The 22,301-nt window shown below is 44.1% G+C and overlaps 1 protein-coding gene across 1 annotated transcript in view; it reads left to right on the forward strand.

Moving 5' to 3' along the window:
• LOC120049162 (neuron navigator 3-like) overlaps positions 1-22,301 on the forward strand; it is a gene marked incomplete at its 5' end in the record, with an annotated part of 93,929 nt that overhangs the window by 22,123 nt on the left and 49,505 nt on the right. Inside the window, 4 exons of the mRNA XM_038995389.1 lie at positions 17,451-17,577; positions 18,245-18,530; positions 19,348-20,059; positions 21,343-21,783. Of these exons, the coding sequence (XP_038851317.1) occupies positions 17,451-17,577; positions 18,245-18,530; positions 19,348-20,059; positions 21,343-21,783 (1,566 nt within the window). The remainder of the gene's footprint in view (positions 1-17,450; positions 17,578-18,244; positions 18,531-19,347; positions 20,060-21,342; positions 21,784-22,301) is intronic.

Here is a 22,301-nt window from a genome sequence, read left to right on the forward strand (position 1 = left end):
GAAAGTCACATTATTAATAATTCAATTGACTGCCGCGCTGCCTGGCTCTGTTGTGGATTATACAAATGTAATCATTTTAAATGATGCATGTTATTGCATAATTACAGCGATAAAAGTTTTATGAGTCTACATGGGCCTCGGTTGTTTCGATCAAAGACGCCAATCATGAATTCCGTAAACAAGATCCAGAATTTGTAGAAGACTAGAGATGAAGTTTGAGGATGATCATGGATAGATTGTGTGCTGTCATATTGTAATGCCTAACCTCTAGCTCATTCACCATGAATACTGCTGTAGCGCAGTTGAAGAAAATGCATACATGGTAGACTAGTCCTCTAGTCCATGTAGACTAGTCCACTAGTCCATGTAGACTAGTCCATATAGAAATATTGACCTCTACTTTACACCTAATTATGACTGATCCAATCATCACACATATATCCTGGGTGGCCACAGTAATTATGGTATTTGAATGAATGAATGGAGAATTGGATTTGTCACAAGCGTAAGACACCTAGGGACAATAGAGACACACCTCTTTAATCTGGTGCCCCACATAGAGAGGTGGAATACCATTATCCTAGAGAGGAGAGGATCCCGGTTGTGCTGTGCCAGTACAGGGGATCAGACCCAGCGTGGGGAGCTGGGGCCTGGGAGCTGAGGGCTGGGGCCTGGGAGCCTGTGGCAGGAGCCTGAGGGCTGCATCTGGATTCTCCTGGGGGGGGGGGGCTTACAGTGGTAGCGGCAGTGGTGGCGCCAGCAAGCGTGCCACAGAAGGCAGGGGCAGACAGCTGGGTGACCCCGAGGGTGCCAGATGGTGCCAGCCACCCCATTTGAGCCAGGCTGGCTGCCAAGCATTGTGGGAAACATAAAGTAGTGTCTCTCTGGCTCTTGGGAAGTGAGACAAAGTGATATAGTAGCTGGTGTCTTGTTTCTCTGGAGATGCAGAGCCAGTTTATTCATACTGTGACTCCGCCATGTTGTAATCTTCAGCCTTGAGGCAGCAGAACACAGAATAGTCCGTCTGTCTAATCCACACCAGAGAAAGGGTGAGGACTGTGCACGGCATGCTGCTGTCATCTGGACTAGCTGTGTTGTACTGTAGTCTGCAGCTTGTGTTGTTGGACTGAGCTCATGTGGTGTTGTTTTGGTTGGCCCCTGACTGGCACTGCTGGCTGGTAAAAGCCATCTGCACTGCAGCAGCGACCAAGCCCTGTCTTGTGCAAACCAAGCCAGGCAGAGGAGCAGTGACGTGCCGCTGTCTATTTCCTCAAGGCATGTCTCATTCCCAGCATCTGCAAAATAACTATTTAATTGAGTTGAACACTGTTCAATTGGATTCTACTGGCTGTGACAGCCATTATGTTTATCAAATACTTGGTTTTCAAGGCCAAATCTAAAAATGACGTATTGAAACAATGTCAATCACATTGCCCTCTAAAGCCAATGCTCATAATGACTTCCATTTAGTCTGAATCCCCATCAGCCTCATTCTGTGGTTAGGAAACAAGCCTTGTGAATAATGTCTAGAGATGAATCTATAAAGACAGCCTGCCTGCCTGCCTCACCTATTATATATGAGCTCATTTCCAGTCAAGGCTTTTCAGACCAACAGCACACAGTTTGCTCACTCTTCTTCCAGGAAGGGGTTCTGTTGTTGTCTCTCATCCTGAGGCTATTAGATTCATCCCCCTTTCTTTCCATCCTGCTGCAATTAACCCCTCGGGGTCCAGCGCTGGCTCTTATTGGTCTGCGGGGCGTCTCTTGGCGATTAAGTGGGTGGCGGGCAGATCCTGACGGGAGGGAGGGGAATAGGGGGGAGGAGGGGTTGTGCGGAGCGATGGGGTAGGTGTCCTTCCACTCTCTGTCACTATCCGAGTGCAGTCGTGTCACAGCTAGCTGTACAGCCAGCCAGGGCAGGTGGGCTGGGCTCCTGACTCTAGTTAGGGCGCTATAGTCAGTCAGCCAACTAGGGAAGGAGCCAGGCAGGGAAGGAGAGCCTCAGCCAGCCAGCCAGCCAGCCGGTCCCTGTAACAACAGACAGCCATAATCCATCCATCCTTCCCAGAGAGGTGAGTGGGAGTCAGCTGGCTCCAATGCTTTTCCCCCCCCCTTCACACTTTACCCCCCCTTTCACACACACACACACACACACACACACACACACACACACACACACACACACACACACACACACACACACACACACACACACACACACACACACACACACACACGCTATTGATTGCTGTTCGTTTGGTGTGCTCTCTCAGATCAGTAGGGAATGACTTATACTGATGGGACAGTTTACAGTTTGGCTTTACAGTTGGGCTTTGGCTAAGCTGGATGAGCCTGCTGGTTAAGAGAGAGGGAAAACATTGATTAAGGTCATTTAGCACGGCGTGTTTTCTGACGTGTAATTGCGAGAGCCTCGGGGCTCAATAGCATTAGGCTAGGATTATAGGACGGACTAACACGGCTAGAGCACTTTGAAAGCAGTTTCTTTGAAAGCGTCCCCGTTATGGCGTCGACGTGTGTCTCACAATTCACTTCACCCTACACTGCTCTAAACCGTGTTCAGCGTTTTATTCTCTTTGTTTTGAGGTGGAATGGGTGTCACTGATTGGTCCTGAGTGTATTTCATGGTATTAAGAGAATGGGTGTCACTGATTGGTCCTGAGTGTATTTCATGGTATTAAGAGAATGGGTGTCACTGATTGGTCCTGAGTGTATTTCATGGTATTAAGAGAATGGGTGTCACTGATTGGTCCTGAGTGTATTTCATGGTATTAAGAGAATGGGTGTCACTGATTGGTCCTGAGTGTATTTCATGGTATTAAGCGAATGGGTGTCACTGATTGATCCTGAGTGTATTTCATGGTATTAAGGGAATGGGTGTCACTGATTGGTCCTGAGTGTATTTCATGGTATTAAGCGAATGGGTGTCACTGATTGATCCTGAGTGTATTTCATGGTATTAAGCGAATGGGTGTCACTGATTGATCCTGAGTGTATTTCATGGTATTAAGCGAATGGGTGTCACTGATTGATCCTGAGTGTATTTCATGGTATTAAGCGAATGGGTGTCACTGATTGATCCTGAGTGTATTTCATGGTATTAAGCGAATGGGTGTCACTGATTGATCCTGAGTGTATTTCATGGTATTAAGCGAATGGGTGTCACTGATTGATCCTGAGTGTATTTCATGGTATTAAGCGAATGGGTGTCACTGATTGATCCTGAGTGTATTTCATGGTATTAAGCGAATGGGTGTCACTGGTTGATCCTGAGTGTATTACATGGTATTAAGAGAATGGGTGTCACTGATTGATCCTGAGTGTATTTCATGGTATTAAGCGAATGGGTGTCACTGATTGGTCCTGAGTGTATTTCATGGTATTAAGCGAATGGGTGTCACTGATTGGTCCTGAGTGTATTTCATGGTATTAAGAGAATGGGTGTCACTGATTGATCCTGAGTGTTTTTCATGGTATTAAGCGAATGGGTGTCACTGATTGATCCTGAGTGTATTTCATGGTATTACGCGAATGGGTGTCACTGATTGATCCTGAGTGTATTTCATGGTATTAAGCGAATGGGTGTCACTGATTGATCCTGAGTGTATTTCATGGTATTAAGTGAATGGGTGTCACTAATTGATCCTGAGTGTATTTCATGGTATTAAGAGAATGGGTGTCACTGATTGATCCTGAGTGTATTTCATGGTATTAAGGGAATGGGTGTCACTGATTGATCCTGAGTGTATTTCATGGTATTAAGCGAATGGGTGTCACTGATTGATCCTGAGTGTATTTCATGGTATTAAGCGAATGGGTGTCACTGATTGATCCTGAGTGTATTTCATGGTATTAAGCGAATGGGTGTCACTGATTGATCCTGAGTGTATTTCATGGTATTAAGCGAATGGGTGTCACTGATTGATCCTGAGTGTATTACATGGTATTGAGAGAATGGGTGTCACTGATTGATCCTGAGTGTATTTCTTGGTATTAAGCGAATGGGTGTCACTGATTGGTCCTGAGTGTATTTCATGGTATTAAGCGAATGGGTGTCACTGATTGGTCCTGAGTGTATTTCATGGTATTAAGAGAATGGGTGTCACTGATTGGTCCTGAGTGTATTTCATGGTATTAAGAGAATGGGTGTCACTGATTGGTCCTGAGTGTATTTCATGGTATTAAGAGAATGGGTGTCACTGATTGGTCCTGAGTGTATTTCATGGTATTAAGAGAATGGGTGTCACTGATTGGTCCTGAGTGTATTTCATGGTATTAAGCGAATGGGTGTCACTGATTGATCCTGAGTGTATTTCATGGTATTAAGGGAATGGGTGTCACTGATTGGTCCTGAGTGTATTTCATGGTATTAAGCGAATGGGTGTCACAGATTGATCCTGAGTGTATTTCATGGTATTAAGCGAATGGGTGTCACTGATTGATCCTGAGTGTATTTCATGGTATTAAGCGAATGGGTGTCACTGATTGATCCTGAGTGTATTTCATGGTATTAAGCGAATGGGTGTCACTGATTGATCCTGAGTGTATTTCATGGTATTAAGCGAATGGGTGTCACTGATTGATCCTGAGTGTATTTCATGGTATTAAGAGAATGGGTGTCACTGATTGATCCTGAGTGTATTTCATGGTATTAAGCGAATGGGTGTCACTGATTGATCCTGAGTGTATTTCATGGTATTAAGCGAATGGGTGTCACTGGTTGATCCTGAGTGTATTACATGGTATTAAGAGAATGGGTGTCACTGATTGATCCTGAGTGTATTTCATGGTATTAAGCGAATGGGTGTCACTGATTGGTCCTGAGTGTATTTCATGGTATTAAGCGAATGGGTGTCACTGATTGGTCCTGAGTGTATTTCATGGTATTAAGAGAATGGGTGTCACTGATTGATCCTGAGTGTTTTTCATGGTATTAAGCGAATGGGTGTCACTGATTGATCCTGAGTGTATTTCATGGTATTACGCGAATGGGTGTCACTGATTGATCCTGAGTGTATTTCATGGTATTAAGCGAATGGGTGTCACTGATTGATCCTGAGTGTATTTCATGGTATTAAGTGAATGGGTGTCACTAATTGATCCTGAGTGTATTTCATGGTATTAAGAGAATGGGTGTCACTGATTGATCCTGAGTGTATTTCATGGTATTAAGGGAATGGGTGTCACTGATTGATCCTGAGTGTATTTCATGGTATTAAGCGAATGGGTGTCACTGATTGATCCTGAGTGTATTTCATGGTATTAAGCGAATGGGTGTCACTGATTGATCCTGAGTGTATTTCATGGTATTAAGCGAATGGGTGTCACTGATTGATCCTGAGTGTATTTCATGGTATTAAGCGAATGGGTGTCACTGATTGATCCTGAGTGTATTACATGGTATTAAGAGAATGGGTGTCACTGATTGATCCTGAGTGTATTTCTTGGTATTAAGCGAATGGGTGTCACTGATTGGTCCTGAGTGTATTTCATGGTATTAAGCGAATGGGTGTCACTGATTGGTCCTGAGTGTATTTCATGGTATTAAGAGAATGGGTGTCACTGATTGATCCTGAGTGTATTTCATGGTATTAAGCGAATGGGTGTCGCTGATTGATCCTGAGTGTATTTCATGGTATTACGCGAATGGGTGTCACTGATTGATCCTGAGTGTATTTCATGGTATTAAGCGAATGGGTGTCACTGATTGATCCTGAGTGTATTTCATGGTATTAAGCGAATGGGTGTCACTGATTGATCCTGAGTGTATTTCATGGTATTAAGCGAATGGGTGTCACTGATTGATCCTGAGTGTATTTCATGGTATTAAGCGAATGGGTGTCACTGATTGATCCTGAGTGTATTTCATGGTATTAAGCGAATGGGTGTCACTGATTGATCCTGAGTGTATTTCATGGTATTAAGCGAATGGGTGTCACTGATTGATCCTGAGTGTATTTCATGGTATTAAGCGAATGGGTGTCACTGATTGATCCTGAGTGTATTTCATGGTATTAAGCGAATGGGTGTCACTGATTGATCCTGAGTGTATTTCTTGGTATTAAGCGAATGGGTGTCACTGATTGGTCCTGAGTGTATTTCATGGTATTAAGCGAATGGGTGTCACTGATTGGTCCTGAGTGTATTTCATGGTATTAAGAGAATGGGTGTCACTGATTGATCCTGAGTGTATTTCATGGTATTAAGCGAATGGGTGTCGCTGATTGATCCTGAGTGTATTTCATGGTATTACGCGAATGGGTGTCACTGATTGATCCTGAGTGTATGTCATGGTATTAAGCGAATGGGTGTCACTGATTGATCCTGAGTGTATGTCATGGTATTAAGCGAATGGGTGTCACTGATTGATCCTGAGTGTATTTCATGGTATTAAGCGAATGGGTGTCACTGATTGATCCTGAGTGTATTTCATGGTATTAAGCGAATGGGTGTCACTGATTGATCCTGAGTGTATTTCATGGTATTAAGCGAATGGGTGTCACTGATTGATCCTGAGTGTATTTCATGGTATTAAGCGAATGGGTGTCACTGATTGATCCTGAGTGTATTTCATGGTATTAAGCGAATGGGTGTCACTGATTGATCCTGAGTGTATTTCATGGTATTAAGCGAATGGGTGTCACTGATTGATCCTGAGTGTATTTCATGGTATTAAGCGAATGGGTGTCACTGATTGATCCTGAGTGTATTTCATGGTATTAAGCGAATGGGTGTCACTGATTGATCCTGAGTGTATTTCATGGTATTAAGCGAATGGGTGTCACTGATTGATCCTGAGTGTATTTCATGGTATTAAGCGAATGGGTGTCACTGATTGATCCTGATTGTATTTCATGGTATTAAGCGAATGGGTGTCATCTTGAAAATGATTGTTTATCTCTTTGGTTTTATCGTCTTAACATTTTCATGATTCTTCTGAAGGAACGGCGATGATGTCCTTGAATTATACATACAGTCACTTTCAATTTAGTATTAAAGACAAACCGTTTATGAAAACACCTCAGGGCGTACTCCACCTCCCAACAGATTCTCTGTGGCTGCATTTAGAACATAAACAGTTCTTTACAAAAGGCGTCAAATGAAAGAACTGTATGGATGAATGTGCTTGTCATTGTGTTGAGAAATGCTGAGGGAACACATCACTGTAGCTTCTTATTGTGAGAGTCTGGGTGATGTGTGGGAGTTTGGGTCGCTGTTACACAAGAAGTTTTCAGAGAAAGGGTCACATGCTACTGTCGATGCCGGTCACACATACACAACACCACAAGTTACTCTTCTGAAAAGACATCGCTTCTTCCATTCCTCTGTCTGTCTCTGTAGTACAGAGTCTTTACAGTCATCCGTTCTACATGCTGCAAATAGCATTGAAATCGTCTGGGTTTTTTCTCCCTTCGCCGAGCAACACTTACAGTATTGAATATTGCATGAGACGCTGTTTGCATGGATGAGAGGAGCCATTTCATTGCACTCTATGTTTGGAAAGTGCGTACCACAATGCATAGTAGGAAACACTAGCATCAATACTAGACACTGCCGTTGTTATTAAACCTGGGGGAAATCTAGCACGTCAAGAGAAAAGGCTTCTGGGTTTACAGGAAGTTGAACAGTCTTCAGTGTGTATTGTGACTTTCCTAAAGTTTATTTTCTGGATATTATATATTGTATACAGTACCAGTCAAAAGTTTGGACACACCTACTCATTCAAGGGTTTTTCTTTATTGGTACATGATATGGAATCATGTAGTAACCAAAAAAGTGTTAAACAAATCAACATTTCTACCGGTCTACTGTCCATTGCTCGTGTTTCTTGGCCCAAGCAAATCTCTTCTTATTATTGGTGTCCTTTAGTCGTGGTTTCTTTGCAGCAATTCGACCATGAAGGCCTAATTCACACAGTCTCGTCTGAACATTTGATGTTGAGATGTGTCTGTTACTTGAACTCTGTGAAGCATTTATTTGAGCTGCAATCTGAGGTGCAGTTAACTCTAATGAACCTATCCTCTGCAGCAGAGGTAACTCTGGGTCTCCCTTTCCTGTGGCGGTCCTCATGAGAGCCAGTTTCATCATAGCGCTTGATGGTTTTTGAGATTGCACTTGAGGAAACTTTCAAAGTTCTTGACATTCTCCGTATTGACTGACCTTCAAGTCTTAAAGTAATGATGGACTGTTGTTTATCTTTGCTTATTTGAGCTGTTCTTGCCATAGTATGGACTTTTACCAAATAGGGCTATCTTCTGTATACCACCCCTACCTTGTCACAACACAACTGATTGGCTCAAACGCATTAAGTTAAGTTAACGCATTGTTAACTTTTATGAAGGCACACCTGTTTATTTAAATGCATTCCAGGTGACTACCTCATGAATCTGTTTGAGAGAATGCCAAGAGTGTGCAAAGCTGTCATCAAGGCAAGGGTGGCTTTGAAGAATCTCAAATATAAAATATACACAAGTGTATATTGATTTGTTTAACACTTTTTTGGTTACTACATGATTCCATATGTGTTATTTCATTGTTTTGATGTCTTATCTAGTTTTCTACAATGTAAAAATAAAGAAAAACCCCTGAATGAGTAGGTGTGTCCAAATGTTTGACTGGTACTGTACATGATATACAGAAGGGGGAATCAACATGCTCTACATCTATCAACATATCGAGACACACAGCGGGACTTACACGTTGTTGTTTATTAAAGAACTTGTGACTCAAACACCTATACTGTTAGTGTTGACACAGCTTCAGGGCTGTGATAGGGTTATTGGTCATGGCTGTGAGCTCCGTCTGGGGCCGGGCCCCTAGAGATATAGAGAGGCCCCTAGCGTGTGTCGCCCATCCGCAGCTCTGAGGGACTCGCTGTCTGTCAGAGACATCACCGATGATTCCATCAGGGGCTGCTGCCTAGGGATGCACCGCTATTAAATATTCAGCCAATACAGGCATGCTCTCAGGACAGCCCTCAGGGGTCCTCCTGTAAACTGGCCTTGGCTGCACTAAGCTAGGCTGAGGGGGGAGAGGAGTTGAATACCTTTAGGGCTATCTGTAGGGTTACTTTACCTGTACTGTATATTAGTTATTACTACATTTGCACACACTGTATATAGATTTTTCTATAAACAAACAGACTTACGTTTGTTTATCCCATGTTTAACTCTGTGTTGTTTGTGTCGCACTGCTTTGCTTTATCTTGGCCAGGTCGCAGTTGTAAATGAGAACTTGTTTTTAACTGGCCTACCTGGTTAAATAAAGGTGAAATAAAAATAAATAAATAAAGTTATTACTACTGTATATCTATAGTGCATGTTGTCGAAGGGTGGGTTTATTCATTAATCAATATAATCAAGGAATTAATTCGCCCCTGTCCTCCAGTGCTTCATAATAATGTATTGACAATGTAATCATACTCAGTTTGAGTAACAAACTTTTATTCTGAGATGTGTTATAAAGAAATGTCCCTTCTAACATTATGCTTGATTTATAGGTCACTTTTTGTAAAGTATTATTTGTCTTCCTAACTACTCCTTCTTCTAGCCAAATACAATCATTCTGAATTGCACATTAGAGACAGTCACTTAATTAATGCAATTGACTTCCCACCACAAAAGAGGATGGCAGAGAAATCAAAAGGGTTAGTTAGCGTTACGATTATAGGCCTAGTTTTTCAAGAACAATCCAGATAGCCCCAAGTCTGTGATAGTCAACTGGGACAAATTGGGGTGGAAAATAGCAGAGAATTATAATCTTATTTCCAAGCACTTTGTAGACTAATTAATATTACTTTGGATTGTCAGCATTGTGTTAAGAAGACCACCGCAGGAGGGAAGAGGGAATTGTACCCAATGTGTCACAGCCGAGAGTGAGAGAGCGACAATTTACTCACTTTTAGAAAATCATTTGAAGGCAGTGGAGTTTTTAAACAGCCATCTGTTTTAGTTCTGCTCATTAATGTGGCAGCCAATAATAACACAGGCTATGAATCAGGAAGTAACTATTTGGATATCCAAACAGTATCATATGGATAGATAGTCATCACTTGTTAGCTGTTAGTCAAGGCTGACTATCTCACAACATTTTCATACCATTTCCTTGAAAACCATCCCTGTAATTTTGTGCTTTAGACTAAATTTGGGATACGGTCTATAAAAGCAATCCCTTTTTCACAGGAAATTAGCCTCCCCTCTCTACTCAATCATCCCAAATAGACAGTGCTACCGTCGATGTTATCAAAAGTGATGGATTTGGTGGGGGGAATTGAAAGTATATCAGATAAGAGTCTCTTTCCTTTATGTCTGGCCTTCTCTCACAGAAGACTCACCTTATAGATTGATCAGGAGTTTGATGTGTAAGATTGGGCATAAAGGACGATTGACGCTGTACAGTAGTATAGTTTTTATCTCATGAAATGTTTAGTATTTATCTCATGTATTTATCATATTATTAGTAACATAGTACTACTGTATCTCATGAAATGTTTGAACGTTTAGGAGCTCTATTTTGTCTTAGTTTTCTGGCCCGGTTGCCTGCGCAGTACACAGTCATCCAAAGGTATTGATCATCAGAAAGGAGACACGAGTCATCTAAGGGCCGGTCTCTCATCACTTCCCAAAACTGGGATTTTGGTATGCTACCAATTCCTCCGAGACGGTGATAGATCCATTCCGAATGGCACCCTATTCCCTTGTACTGCACTACTATCATAAAAGGTTTTTGGACGCAGTCTTAAACGTGTCTCTGTCGGCCCTCTTCTTGTCTGTTACCCATGGATCTCTGGTCTCTGGCGACGTTTAGGAAAGGGACATCACATTCCCCCCTGTTGGTGTTGTAGTTGTGAAGAACACAGGACCGGCTCTAGCCTTTTAGGCTAGTGAGATTTCTCTAAGTGAGATTTATTCAGTTTTAAAGCTAATTTTCTGCAGTTCTACACATTTTGCCATGACTTATGCCATGTTAATGATATCTGAGTGAGAGTGACTAACAAAATCAATGGGGTCCCCCTGGAGGTCAGGGCCTTTGGGCACGTGCCCTGTGTGACCGGTCAGTATTCAGCCATGATTATTAGTTTAGATAGCTGGCTAGACTAATTTACCAGTCTAAAAATTGTTAGCTGACATGGCTTATTGAGTGACTGAGATAACAACAGAAATATTGTGGATGCACAACCAAATTTCTAACTTGCACCTTGTGTATTTTTCTATTCTAACTCTCAACAGTAAGTTGAGATCCCGACTGAGTTTATAAACAGCCTGGGGCCGGCCCTGGAAGAACAGGACAGGTTTCTTTATTTTCAGAGGGGCACATCTAAGTAGAAAGACGATGTGACCTGACAAAAGCTGCTGTCACTATGGAAACTCAAGCGTTAGCCCTGGGTGCATTCTTGATCCTGAGTGCCATCATCGTCGAGTCAGAAGTTTATCTCTCCATGTTCCATTCTGGGAGTGGAAAGTCACTGTCAGCCACCACAAGTGCTTTGGATGCTGAAGCTCGTCGTAACAACTTCCAGGCAAAGTCGTGGCGTCGCCATCGGCCACTTAAGATAAGAGGAAGTGATTACAGCAAACAAGCCAGCTTTTTTCAAGGCTATTGATTTCCATGTCTTTGTAGAATCCTATTGGAGAAAAGATGCATAGTGCCTTTCACTTTAAGCACCATCTGACTCTGTTTGAGATCAGGTCAGTGCAGCTCTTGCGGTGAAACGACAATTACACGTTTGATGTTAGAGTAGCTGTTGATCTTTGAAATGGCTTGTTCACAAACTAACCACTCTGATTGATTCGATGTAAATACATCCAGGCTTTTAATGTGTAAAAGCAATGGGATACAAACTAGCTTGATAGCTTAGCTACACAGAAGCCCCATCCATTTCTGTCCCAGACAATGGGTACGTTTACATGCACACAAGACTATGGTTATTGTCAACTCTCAGATTGGGAATACCTAATCATTCAAAATATTTTTTTTCAATCTGTGTTTTAATCGGAGTGTGCTGCTTACTTGGAATATGACCTTAAGCTGGTTAAGATAATCAGAGTAAGATGTTTATGCCATACTCGACCTATTACCATAATCAGTATGTTATTGAATTATTAGTGTGCATATAAACATACTCAATGGAAAGTCTCAAAGGCTCAACTGATGCCATCTAACCAATGCCACTAAGCGCCTGTCCTGAATCAGGACTTAACGAGGGGTGTGGCCAATTACCACCTACAACACTAAGCACCTGTCCTGAATCAGGACTTAACGAGGGGTGTGGCCAATTACCACCTACAACACTAAGCACCTGTCCTGAATCAGGACTTAACGAGGGGTGTGGCCAATTACCACCTACAACACTAAGCACCTGTCCTGAATCAGGACTTAACGAGGGGTGTGGCCAATTACCACCTACAACACTAAGCACCTGTCCTGAATCAGGACTTAACGAGGGGTGTGGCCAATTACCACCTACAACACTAAGCACGTGTCCTGAATCAGGACTTAACGAGGGGTGTGGCCAATTACCACCTACAACACTAAGCACCTGTCCTGAATCAGGACTTAACGAGGGGTGTGGCCAATTACCACCTACAACACTAAGCACGTGTCCTGAATCAGGACTTAACGAGGGGTGTGGCCAATTACCACCTACAACACTAAGCACCTGTCCTTAATCAGGACTTAACGAGCGGTGTGGCCAATTACCACCTACAACACTAAGCACCTGTTCTGAATCAGGACTTAACGAGCGGTTTGGCCAATTACCACCTACAACATTCTCAACATAGACACAATGAATCAACTGTTGATGATAGTATGCTTCTAATATCGTAGAAAATATGTAATGAAAATAGCATCTAGGCCCGTTGAAGCCAACAATCAATACCACCATCAATTAAAACAATGAGGAAGTGAATACATTTTTCTAGTGAAGATCTGCATCTTCACACATGATGATTCAATCACTCACCCTGTGCACGGTCATCATTGAAACTGCCTCCTAATAACAGAGTTTGGGGACATATTAAATGGCAAAATGATAAATGACATATGGCCAATGAGAAATTGGCTATCGTGAAATGGGATCCAGGCCAGACACAGGCCACAGGCAATTTATAGTTTCCATTTATTTCATGGAATTGAGACGTTCAGACACCTATATTCCAAAAAGATGGAGGAGCTGAGAATTCCCATTTAACTGTCAAGGATTCCATTTGCACAGTTCAAACTTTTGCTCCAAATGAAATAGTTTGCTTAACTCTACATAGAGTACAGTAAGAAAACGTGCCCTTTCCAGCGCCGTCTTCTTAACAGGCTCACCCTGTTGGCATTGCAAAAGGGAATGATTTTAAAACGTGCCCTTTCCAGCTCCGTCTTCTTAACAGGCTCACCCTGTTGGCATTGCAAAAGGGAATGATTTTATTATTGTTTAACTAACTGTGAACTTGATATTTAAATTCTTGGTGTTATCCAATGCTGATATGAATAGCTTTCAATCCCCTTGAAAAGCACGAAAGAGGTTGGAAAAATCAATAAGCAGGGAGAACGCACCCGTGCATGTCCACACTGTTATATCTTTCAGAGGAACACCCACACATCTCTCCCAACACCCATTGTGGGCCTTTCATACAACTCATTCTTTTCTCCTTTTGAGCCTGTCTTTGCGTTTCAGCTTTGTCTTGGATGAGTTATAGATGTCAGGGGAGAAGTAATGTTCACTCAACTAAAATGGAATAAGCAAACTATCTTAGCAATGAGAACTTCACTTTTCTAAGGGATTGGAAGTCATCTCTGATCTGTCATCTCTGATCTGTCATCTCTGATCTGTCATCTCTGATCTGTCATCTCTGGTCTGTCATCTCTGATCTGTCATCTCTGGTATGTCATCTCCCATATGTGGTAGAGGACAGTTGCTCAGTCATATATGATTGAATTGAGACTACAATACCTCAGGGTTTATTGTTTCATGTCCTTGAGCAGGTTAAATCCTGTCCTCTCTCCCCTCTTAGACAGTCGATGAGGTTCCCACACGTTGTTGGTTCATTTGTCGTATTTCTTTAGTTCCCTGTATGTATGACTGTGGCTATGCTGGATCAAATTGGCTGCATTTCCCTCTGAGACTCAATTTCTAGCTTTAGTGAGGTGATCAGATTCCAAATGTTAATTCATGCTAGAGATACATACACACAGATTGTCATGGCAACCATCCACTGTGTGTGTGTGTGTGTGTGTGTGTGTGTGTGTGTGTGTGTGTGTGTGTGTGTGTGTGTGTGTGTGTGTGTGTGTGTGTGTGTGTGTGTGTGTGTGTGTGTGTGTGTGTGTGTGTGTGTGAGAGAGAGTGTGCATGAGCCTGAGACGGAGAGAGAACTAATACATTATTATTGAGGGGGGTGTATTAGGTGTGATAAGAGAAAATGGAATTGGACATGACTGAAACATATTTCTGGAGATCCCCAATCTCTGGAGCTGTGGTAATTAAACAGCGTGTGCAGAAATGATCACTGGTTGAACCATATGGCCTTTGTTTAGGGGTTCTGGGTACATCACCTGCATAATAACCAGACCAGTGTTCAGATACTATTTGAAATCATTTCAAATATTTTATCTGGGCTTGATTCCGCTTGCCTGACGCAATGGAACTGATAGAATAGTTTCAAAACTGAAAAACCCACCCACCCACAACACTACAGCCAGGCTCAAACAAACACTCAAACTATTGGAAAGATTTTAAATAGTATTTGAACCCAGGCCTGATAAGAAAGTCAAAACCATCCAATGATGTAATGCTAACATGTTCCATACATCCTATATACAGTCCTGATCCATAGATCACATATACAGTCCTGATCCATACATCACATATACAGTCCTGATCCATACATCCCATATACAGTCCTGATCCATACATCACATATACAGTCCTGATCCATAGATCACATATACAGTCCTGATCCATAGATCACATATACAGTCCTGATCCATACATCACATATACAGTCCTGATCCATACATCACATATACAGTCCTGATCCATACATCCCATATACAGTCCTGATCCATACATCACATATACAGTCCTGATCCATACATCCCATATACAGTCCTGATCCATACATCACATATACAGTCCTGATCCATACATCCCATATACAGTCCTGATCCATACATCACATATACAGTCCTGATCCATAGATCACATATACAGTCCTGATCCATACATCCCATATACAGTCCTGATCCATACATCACATATACAGTCCTGATCCATACATCCCATATACAGTCCTGATCCATACATCACATATACAGTCCTGATTCATACATCCTATATACAGTCCTGATCCATACATCACATATACAGTCCTGATCCATACATCACATATACAGTCCTGATTCATACATCCCATATACAGTCCTGATCCATACATCCCATATACAGTCCCGATCCCTACATCCTATATACAGTCCCGATCCACACATCCTATATACAGTCCCGATCCATACATCCTATATACAGTCCCGATCCATACATCCCATATACAGTCCCGATCCATACATCCCATATACAGTCCCAATCCATACATCCCATATACAGTCCCAATCCATACATCACATATACAGTCCTGATCCATAGATCACATATACAGTCCTGATCCATACATCACATATACAGTCCTGATCCATACATCACATATACAGTCCTGATCCATAGATCACATATACAGTCCTGATCCATACATCACATATACAGTCCTGATCCATACATCCCATATACAGTCCTGATCCATACATCCTATATACAGTCCCGATCCATACATCCTATATACAGTCCCGATCCATACATCCCATTTTCAGTCCTGATCCATACATCACATATACAGTCCCGATCCATACATCACATATACAGTCCCGATCCATACATCCTATATACAGTCCCGATCCATACATCCCATTTTCAGTCCCGATCCATACATCCTATATACAGTCCTGATCCATACATCCCATATACAGTCCCGATCCATACATCCCATATACAGTCCCGATCCATACATCCCATATACAGTCCAGATCCATACATCACATATACAGTCCTGATCCATACATCCCATATACAGTCCTGATCCATACATCCCATATACAGTCCTGATCCATACATCCTATATACAGTCCTGATCCATACATCCCATATACAGTCCCGATCCATACATCCCATATACAGTCCCGATCCATACATCCCATATACAGTCCCGATCCATACATCCCATTTTCAGTCCTGATCCATACATCACCATATATAGTCATGTTTTTACCATGCTGGTCATCTATGAATGTTTGAACATCTTGAAGAGTGATGTGGCCTTAATGGCCATGTACTCTTATAATTTCCACTAGGTTCCTGCCTTTCTAGGGAGTTTTTCCTTGCCACTGTGCTTCTACATCTGCATTGCTTGCTGTTTGGGGTTTTAGCCTGGGTTTCTGCATACGCACTTTGTGACATCTTCTGATGTAAAAAGGGCTTCATAAATACATTTTATTTGTTGAGAAATTATCCCAGGATACACAATACCCAGAAGTCAATAGCCTAATGAAGATTTAAAGAGGGCCACCGCCACTCAATGTACTAATGAGAGAGGATGAGTGATCAACAACAGTGATAGATGGGAGGAGGTGATTGGAAATTGAGCGAATCCTCACCCACGACAGAGATTGCTTGTTTCCGGCATATCTCCTGGCTCCCTGGGGACTGGGTAGGTTTCATTAAGGCAGCATGATAGGCAGCCAGATGCAGGTACAATGCATAGTGCACCTCGTGGTGAAGTTTCCCCTAGGTACAGATCTAGGATCACCTTCCCCTCCACCAATCATTAAGTTAACCATTAGTCCGGGAAATGCAAAACCTCAAGATCAGTGTTTAGGGGCAACTTCACCCTACACAGAGTGCATTACCTGCAGGTTGGAAGGGGTTTCTCTTTTACACGGTGCAGAGATGCACGTTTCTGAGTTTACCTGAAGGGTTACTGGAAGGGTGAAGGAGAGGATTGTTGGTATTTGTGGAGGGATGACAAAATGGAATGAAAGATTGATATGGTGGGAAGATGGATGACTTCTGTCTTTATCACTCATCTCTGACACCTCTCTCTCTCTCTCTCTCTCTCTCTGTATCTCTGTCTCTCTCTCTCTATCTCTCTCTCTCTCTGTCTCTCTCTCTCTCTGTCTGTCTCTCTCTCTCTCTCTATCTCTCTCTCTGTCTCTCTCTCTCTCTGTCTCTCTCTCTATCTCTCTCTCTGTCTCTCTCTCTCTCTGTCTCTCTCTCTATCTCTCTCTCTATCTCTCTCTCTGTCTCTCTCTCTCTCTGTCTCTCTCTCTCTCTCTCTCTCTCTCTCTCTCTCTCTCTCTCTCTGTCTCTCTCTCTCTCTCTCTATCTCTCTCTCTCGTAGTTGGGATGACAGCAGTTCGGTCAGCAGCGGTCTCAGTGACACTGTAGACAACATCAGCACAGACGATCTGAACACGCCCACCTACCCCGCCGTCACATCGTCACCACGCAAGAACAAGGCAGCCCAGGTACAGTACACCATGGAGTGTAAATGAAGGAAGTAGGCTTGTCCGAGCCAGAACAACCCATAGAGCCTATATCCTGTTTATTCTCTTATAAATGAACAATAATAGAGCATATCCATGCTTCCAGACATTGAACTAACTGTGAGTAATGATACTGAAGCATCACTGTCTTTGCACTTGCTTCAATTAAAACAGGGACATGTCTGTCATACTTTTTGAGTATGTGTAACAATGAGGTATATCACTGTAGTCTGGAAATGAAGCTATTTACTTTGTTTTAATTGGCTTTCAAGAGAGAAAGCCAAGGAAATGTACAGCGGTGTGTGTGTGTGTGTGTGTGTGTGTGTGTGTGTGTGTGTGTGTGTGTGTGTGTGTGTGTGTGTGTGTGTGTGTGTGTGTGTGTGTGTGTGTGTGTGTGTGTGTGTGTGTGTGTGTGTGTGTGTGTGTGTGTGTGTGTGTGTGGTTTTGTTTTGTTTTGTTTTACTATCCTTGTGGGGACCAGAAGTCTTCATAAGGATAGTAAAACAAGTAAAAAGCCTGTTTTAGTGTTAGGGGTTAAGTTTAGGGTTATAATTAGGGGTTAGGGAAAATAGGATTTTGAATTGGAATAAATGTTTTGGTCACCACAAGGATAGTAAAATAAAGGTGTGTGGGTTACTGACTGTCCCAGGCGGACACACACCAGCATGTGGAGCAGGAGGTCAGCAGCAGCTGGGCCGGAGCTGAAGATCTGAAGAAGGTGGACGAGGAGCTGGATGTCAGCATGGAGCCCAGCTCAAAGTGGAAATCTTCCTCCTCCTCTGCCTCCTCGCCAGCGGGGCAGTGCGGCGAGGATCCCGGGCAGAAGACGGGCCTACCCATGTCCCAGACTGGCTCCTGGAGAAGGGGTATGACTGCCCAGGTGGGCATCACGCCCCCCCGGACCAAAGGCACCAGCGCCACCCTCAAAACCCCTGGTAGGACCCGCCCTCTTTCTTCGACCTACTTCAGACCTTGCTTATTTCTTTCTACCATGGCCCTGTTGGAAAACTGTAGAAATAACTTCCTTCCTTCCTTGTTGTCTTGAGGTGAGCACAGATCTACAGTATAAGTGATTGTATCGGTGTATCCAAGGTTACCGCCGTATTACGTTCACCAATTCAGATCTGTGAGTACTTCAAGGAAGGTAGGAAGGATGTATTTCTGACCTATTTGAACAGGGCCCATGTCTAACTGAGGATGGATGGTGGTGTATATTATTCTCTGACTGGTCATTCATTCAATCAAACTGCCTGTCTGGTTGATATTAGAACCAGGAAATGTCCATCCTAGCTTAATTTATAAGTGAATTTCATTTGTTGATGTGTTCCAGTTTGACATTGATTAGATAACAGGGTCAAAGATTTCGGCCAATCAGATTATTCATTAGGAAACCAGTGTCATTGCCCTTTGAGGCCCTCGGTAATGTTTGTCGTTTCTCCGTTCTACTTTATCTTTTTCTCAATCGTGTTTTGGTTTGCTCAGCAAGTCTTCTCATGTTTGGATTAGTATAGCTTTCTATTTTAGCTGAGCTTTGTGAAAAGAGTTGTAAAATATTAGCGAAGTGTAAAGTCATTTGGCACACCTGCCCTGTAGCCCTACAGATGATGATGAAGATGAGTCCCGTTATTTACAAATAAGCTGCGAGGTCCGTCTCCCCTCTGCTCGATCCTAGCTAAATTATTCAGTACCCCAGCAGTTTGCAGAGGGGAAGGTGTTTGCCAGCTTGTTAATGACTGGCCTTTGTATCGACAGGTAAAACTGATGACGCTAAGGCCTCAGAGAAATGCAAGGCCCCCTCCAAGACCGCTGGCATCCAGCGCTCGCCCTCCGACGCCGGCAAGAGCAGTGGCGACGAGGGCAAGAAACCCCCCTCGGGCATCGCCCGCCCCCCCACCACTGGGTCGTTCGGGTATAAAAAGATGGCCAGCCCCCCCTCTGGTGCCCTCATCACGTCCAGCGGTGCCACCCTGGCCAGTGGCTCCGCCACCCTGGGGAAGGTGCCCAAGTCTTCGGCTATCGGCAAGGGGACAGGGATCAGCGGAGTCCGTAAGACCAGCCTGGATGGCTCCCAGCCCCAGGACGATGGGGTGCTGATGGGCTGCGGAGGCTCCAAGGTGCCCCTCCAGTACCGCTCTCTGCCCCGGCCGGCCAAGTCCTCCAGCGGGGGGGTGGTGGGGCGCAGCGGGCACCGCTCCAGTTCCAGCAGCATCGATTCCAATGTCAGCTGCAAGTCGGCCGGAGGAACGGGGACCAAGCGAAGGGACGCTGGGAAGGTGGGCTCGGGGCGCTCCAGCCCCATCCCCATCACCATCAACCAGACGGACAAGGAGAAAGTGGCCGTGTCGGACCAGGACCCAGCAGGTTTATCCACCTCCCCCAAGTCCAGCCCCACCTCCACGGGCCAGTCTGGCCTCAGGCAACCAGGGTCCAAGTACCCGGACATCGCCTCACCTACCTTCCGCAGGTCAGTCATCGCTGCTCACTTGGTTTCCCCTGCACTCATATAAGAGCTTGGTAGCCTAGCCAAGCAGCTGCCATTTTTCATCTCTATTATAAAGGTGGAGGGAGCTTGTTGTTCCCTAGGCACTCTCACCGACTGCGTGCTCGAGGCCCCCACAGATTAATGAAGTGTTGTTTGTGAGGTGAGGTACAATGTTGTTTCTCAGCTCCAAGATGCTACTGATAGATAGAGGTGTTCATTGGTGCTGTCAGAATTACAGGTAGAAGTTCACTTCTTCTCTGAAGCGGCGCAGAATTAGTATTCCAAAGTCTCATATATATATATTTTAGGTAATAAGGTAATAAGACACTAAATCATATCCCAGCACAGAAACATTGGTCTGAGTTTGTTCGTTGGGCTTGAGAGTCGGGGAGGCAAAGGTTGCCCCCTGCTGTTCGGTAGATGTCATCACAGAAACTGATGGCATTTCTCTCAAGATGAACGGTAGATGATTTGCCATTCAGGTCAGGCTAAACTGATTAACTGACAGTGAGAAAGCTATTCTGTTCGCAAACTCCTGTCTCATTAGTTAGGTGCGCTCACAAGGCGTGTCCGGACACGGCCACGCCGTCCGACCTGTCGAGGCGCAGAGTGCATTTTTGATTTGTGCGTATACCCCTAAGAAAAAGGCACCTATTAATCGGGAGCCTGTTTGATGGCAGCCCCACGTCAGACACGACAGGAAGGACCTGTGAACAACAAATGTGTTGCTGAGTGACCAGATTGGCTGATTACATGCATGGAATGGAAATGGGGCAATGCTATGATCACAGCTGTCTGAACCACAGCTGTCTGAACCACAGCTGTCTGAACCACAGCTGTCTGAATTAAAATCACTGGGAGCTCCATCGTCTCAACTGTCACCCTATTCCCATAGGGCTCTGGTCTAAAGTAGTGTACTAAGTAGTGCAATATATAGGGAATAGGGTGCCATTTGGGATGCACACATACTCTAACAGAGGCAGTAGGGAAGGTGTACTTCTTCATAGTGTCTATGAAGAAGAATATGGTAGGCTTATGAGATAGTTGCTAAAGGTGATGAAGATAGGGGAGGGGCAGTGTTGAGCGGAATTCAAACTTTTCCCAAGCTCCTATTTCCTTGGTGTAATCAAATAAATGTAATACTGTTCTATATCAAACAACCTAGTTCTGAACCTAGAGACTGAGTTTGTTCAGTCTATGAGGGGATCATGATTGCCATAAATAGTCTGTGAGTGAATGGAACCATCTCTTTCTCTCTCTCCCAGGTTGTTTGGCACCAAAGCCAGCAGCAAGGCCAGTACCCCAGGCACACCCGACTCAGGCAAGTGCCCCTCTGCGTTGGGCAGCCCTCATGGCACATTGGCGCGCCAGGCCAGCCTGGACTCTCCCTCCTCGGGCACGGGGAGCCTGGGCAGCGCGGGCGGGCAGAGCGGGGCTAGCAGCCCACTTTATGGCAAGGCCCCTGACCTGGGCACTGATTCGCCTGCCTCCAGCCCGGCGTCAGGCCTCTCGCTGCCCTCCAACACCCGCCCCTGGCCCACCAACCTCAGCAGCTCCTCGGCATGCTCTGGCAGTAAGGACACACTGAGCTGCCAGAGCATGACCAGTCTGCACACCAGCTCCGAGTCCATTGACCTGCTGCTGGGGCACCACCACGGCCCCAAAGTCACCCGCACGGCCAGCGTCAAGTCCACGCTTTCTGAGGGGTGAGTCCCAATGTGGAACAACGTAACTCCATTAGGTTCCTGTGGGTAGTTTGTTTCAGACCAGCAGGTGTAACATGTACATCAGTGGTGGCTGATGGGAAAAGATTTTGTAATGGTTGGAATGAAGGGAACAATATCAAACACAACAAACACAGGGAAGCTACGTGTTTCACTCCGTTCCGTTTATTCCATTCCAGCCATTACAATGAGCCCGTCCTCCTATATCTTATCACACCAGCCATCTCTGACAAACAGCCATCAATGTACAGACACTTTGAAAATGGACTTGTAAACTGTATGTATGGAATACAACGTCATGCTCATCTTGTCCTTTCAGTATAGCTCAATGTTGTCATAGCGGTTTGTAATATTTCCTTCATTCACCGATTGCTGTCTAAATTGAGAGTATCAAACTAACCCAAATGTTCGGTTTAATGTGTGCTTTCCGTATGTCTGTTTCTTGGGTAACGTTGCCCATTGTAGTGGGCTAAAGCATTCTCACTTTAGACAGTATGTGT

The sequence above is a fragment of the Salvelinus namaycush genome, chromosome 6 (genome assembly GCF_016432855.1).
Source record: "Salvelinus namaycush isolate Seneca chromosome 6, SaNama_1.0, whole genome shotgun sequence".
Taxonomy (NCBI): domain Eukaryota; kingdom Metazoa; phylum Chordata; class Actinopteri; order Salmoniformes; family Salmonidae; genus Salvelinus; species Salvelinus namaycush.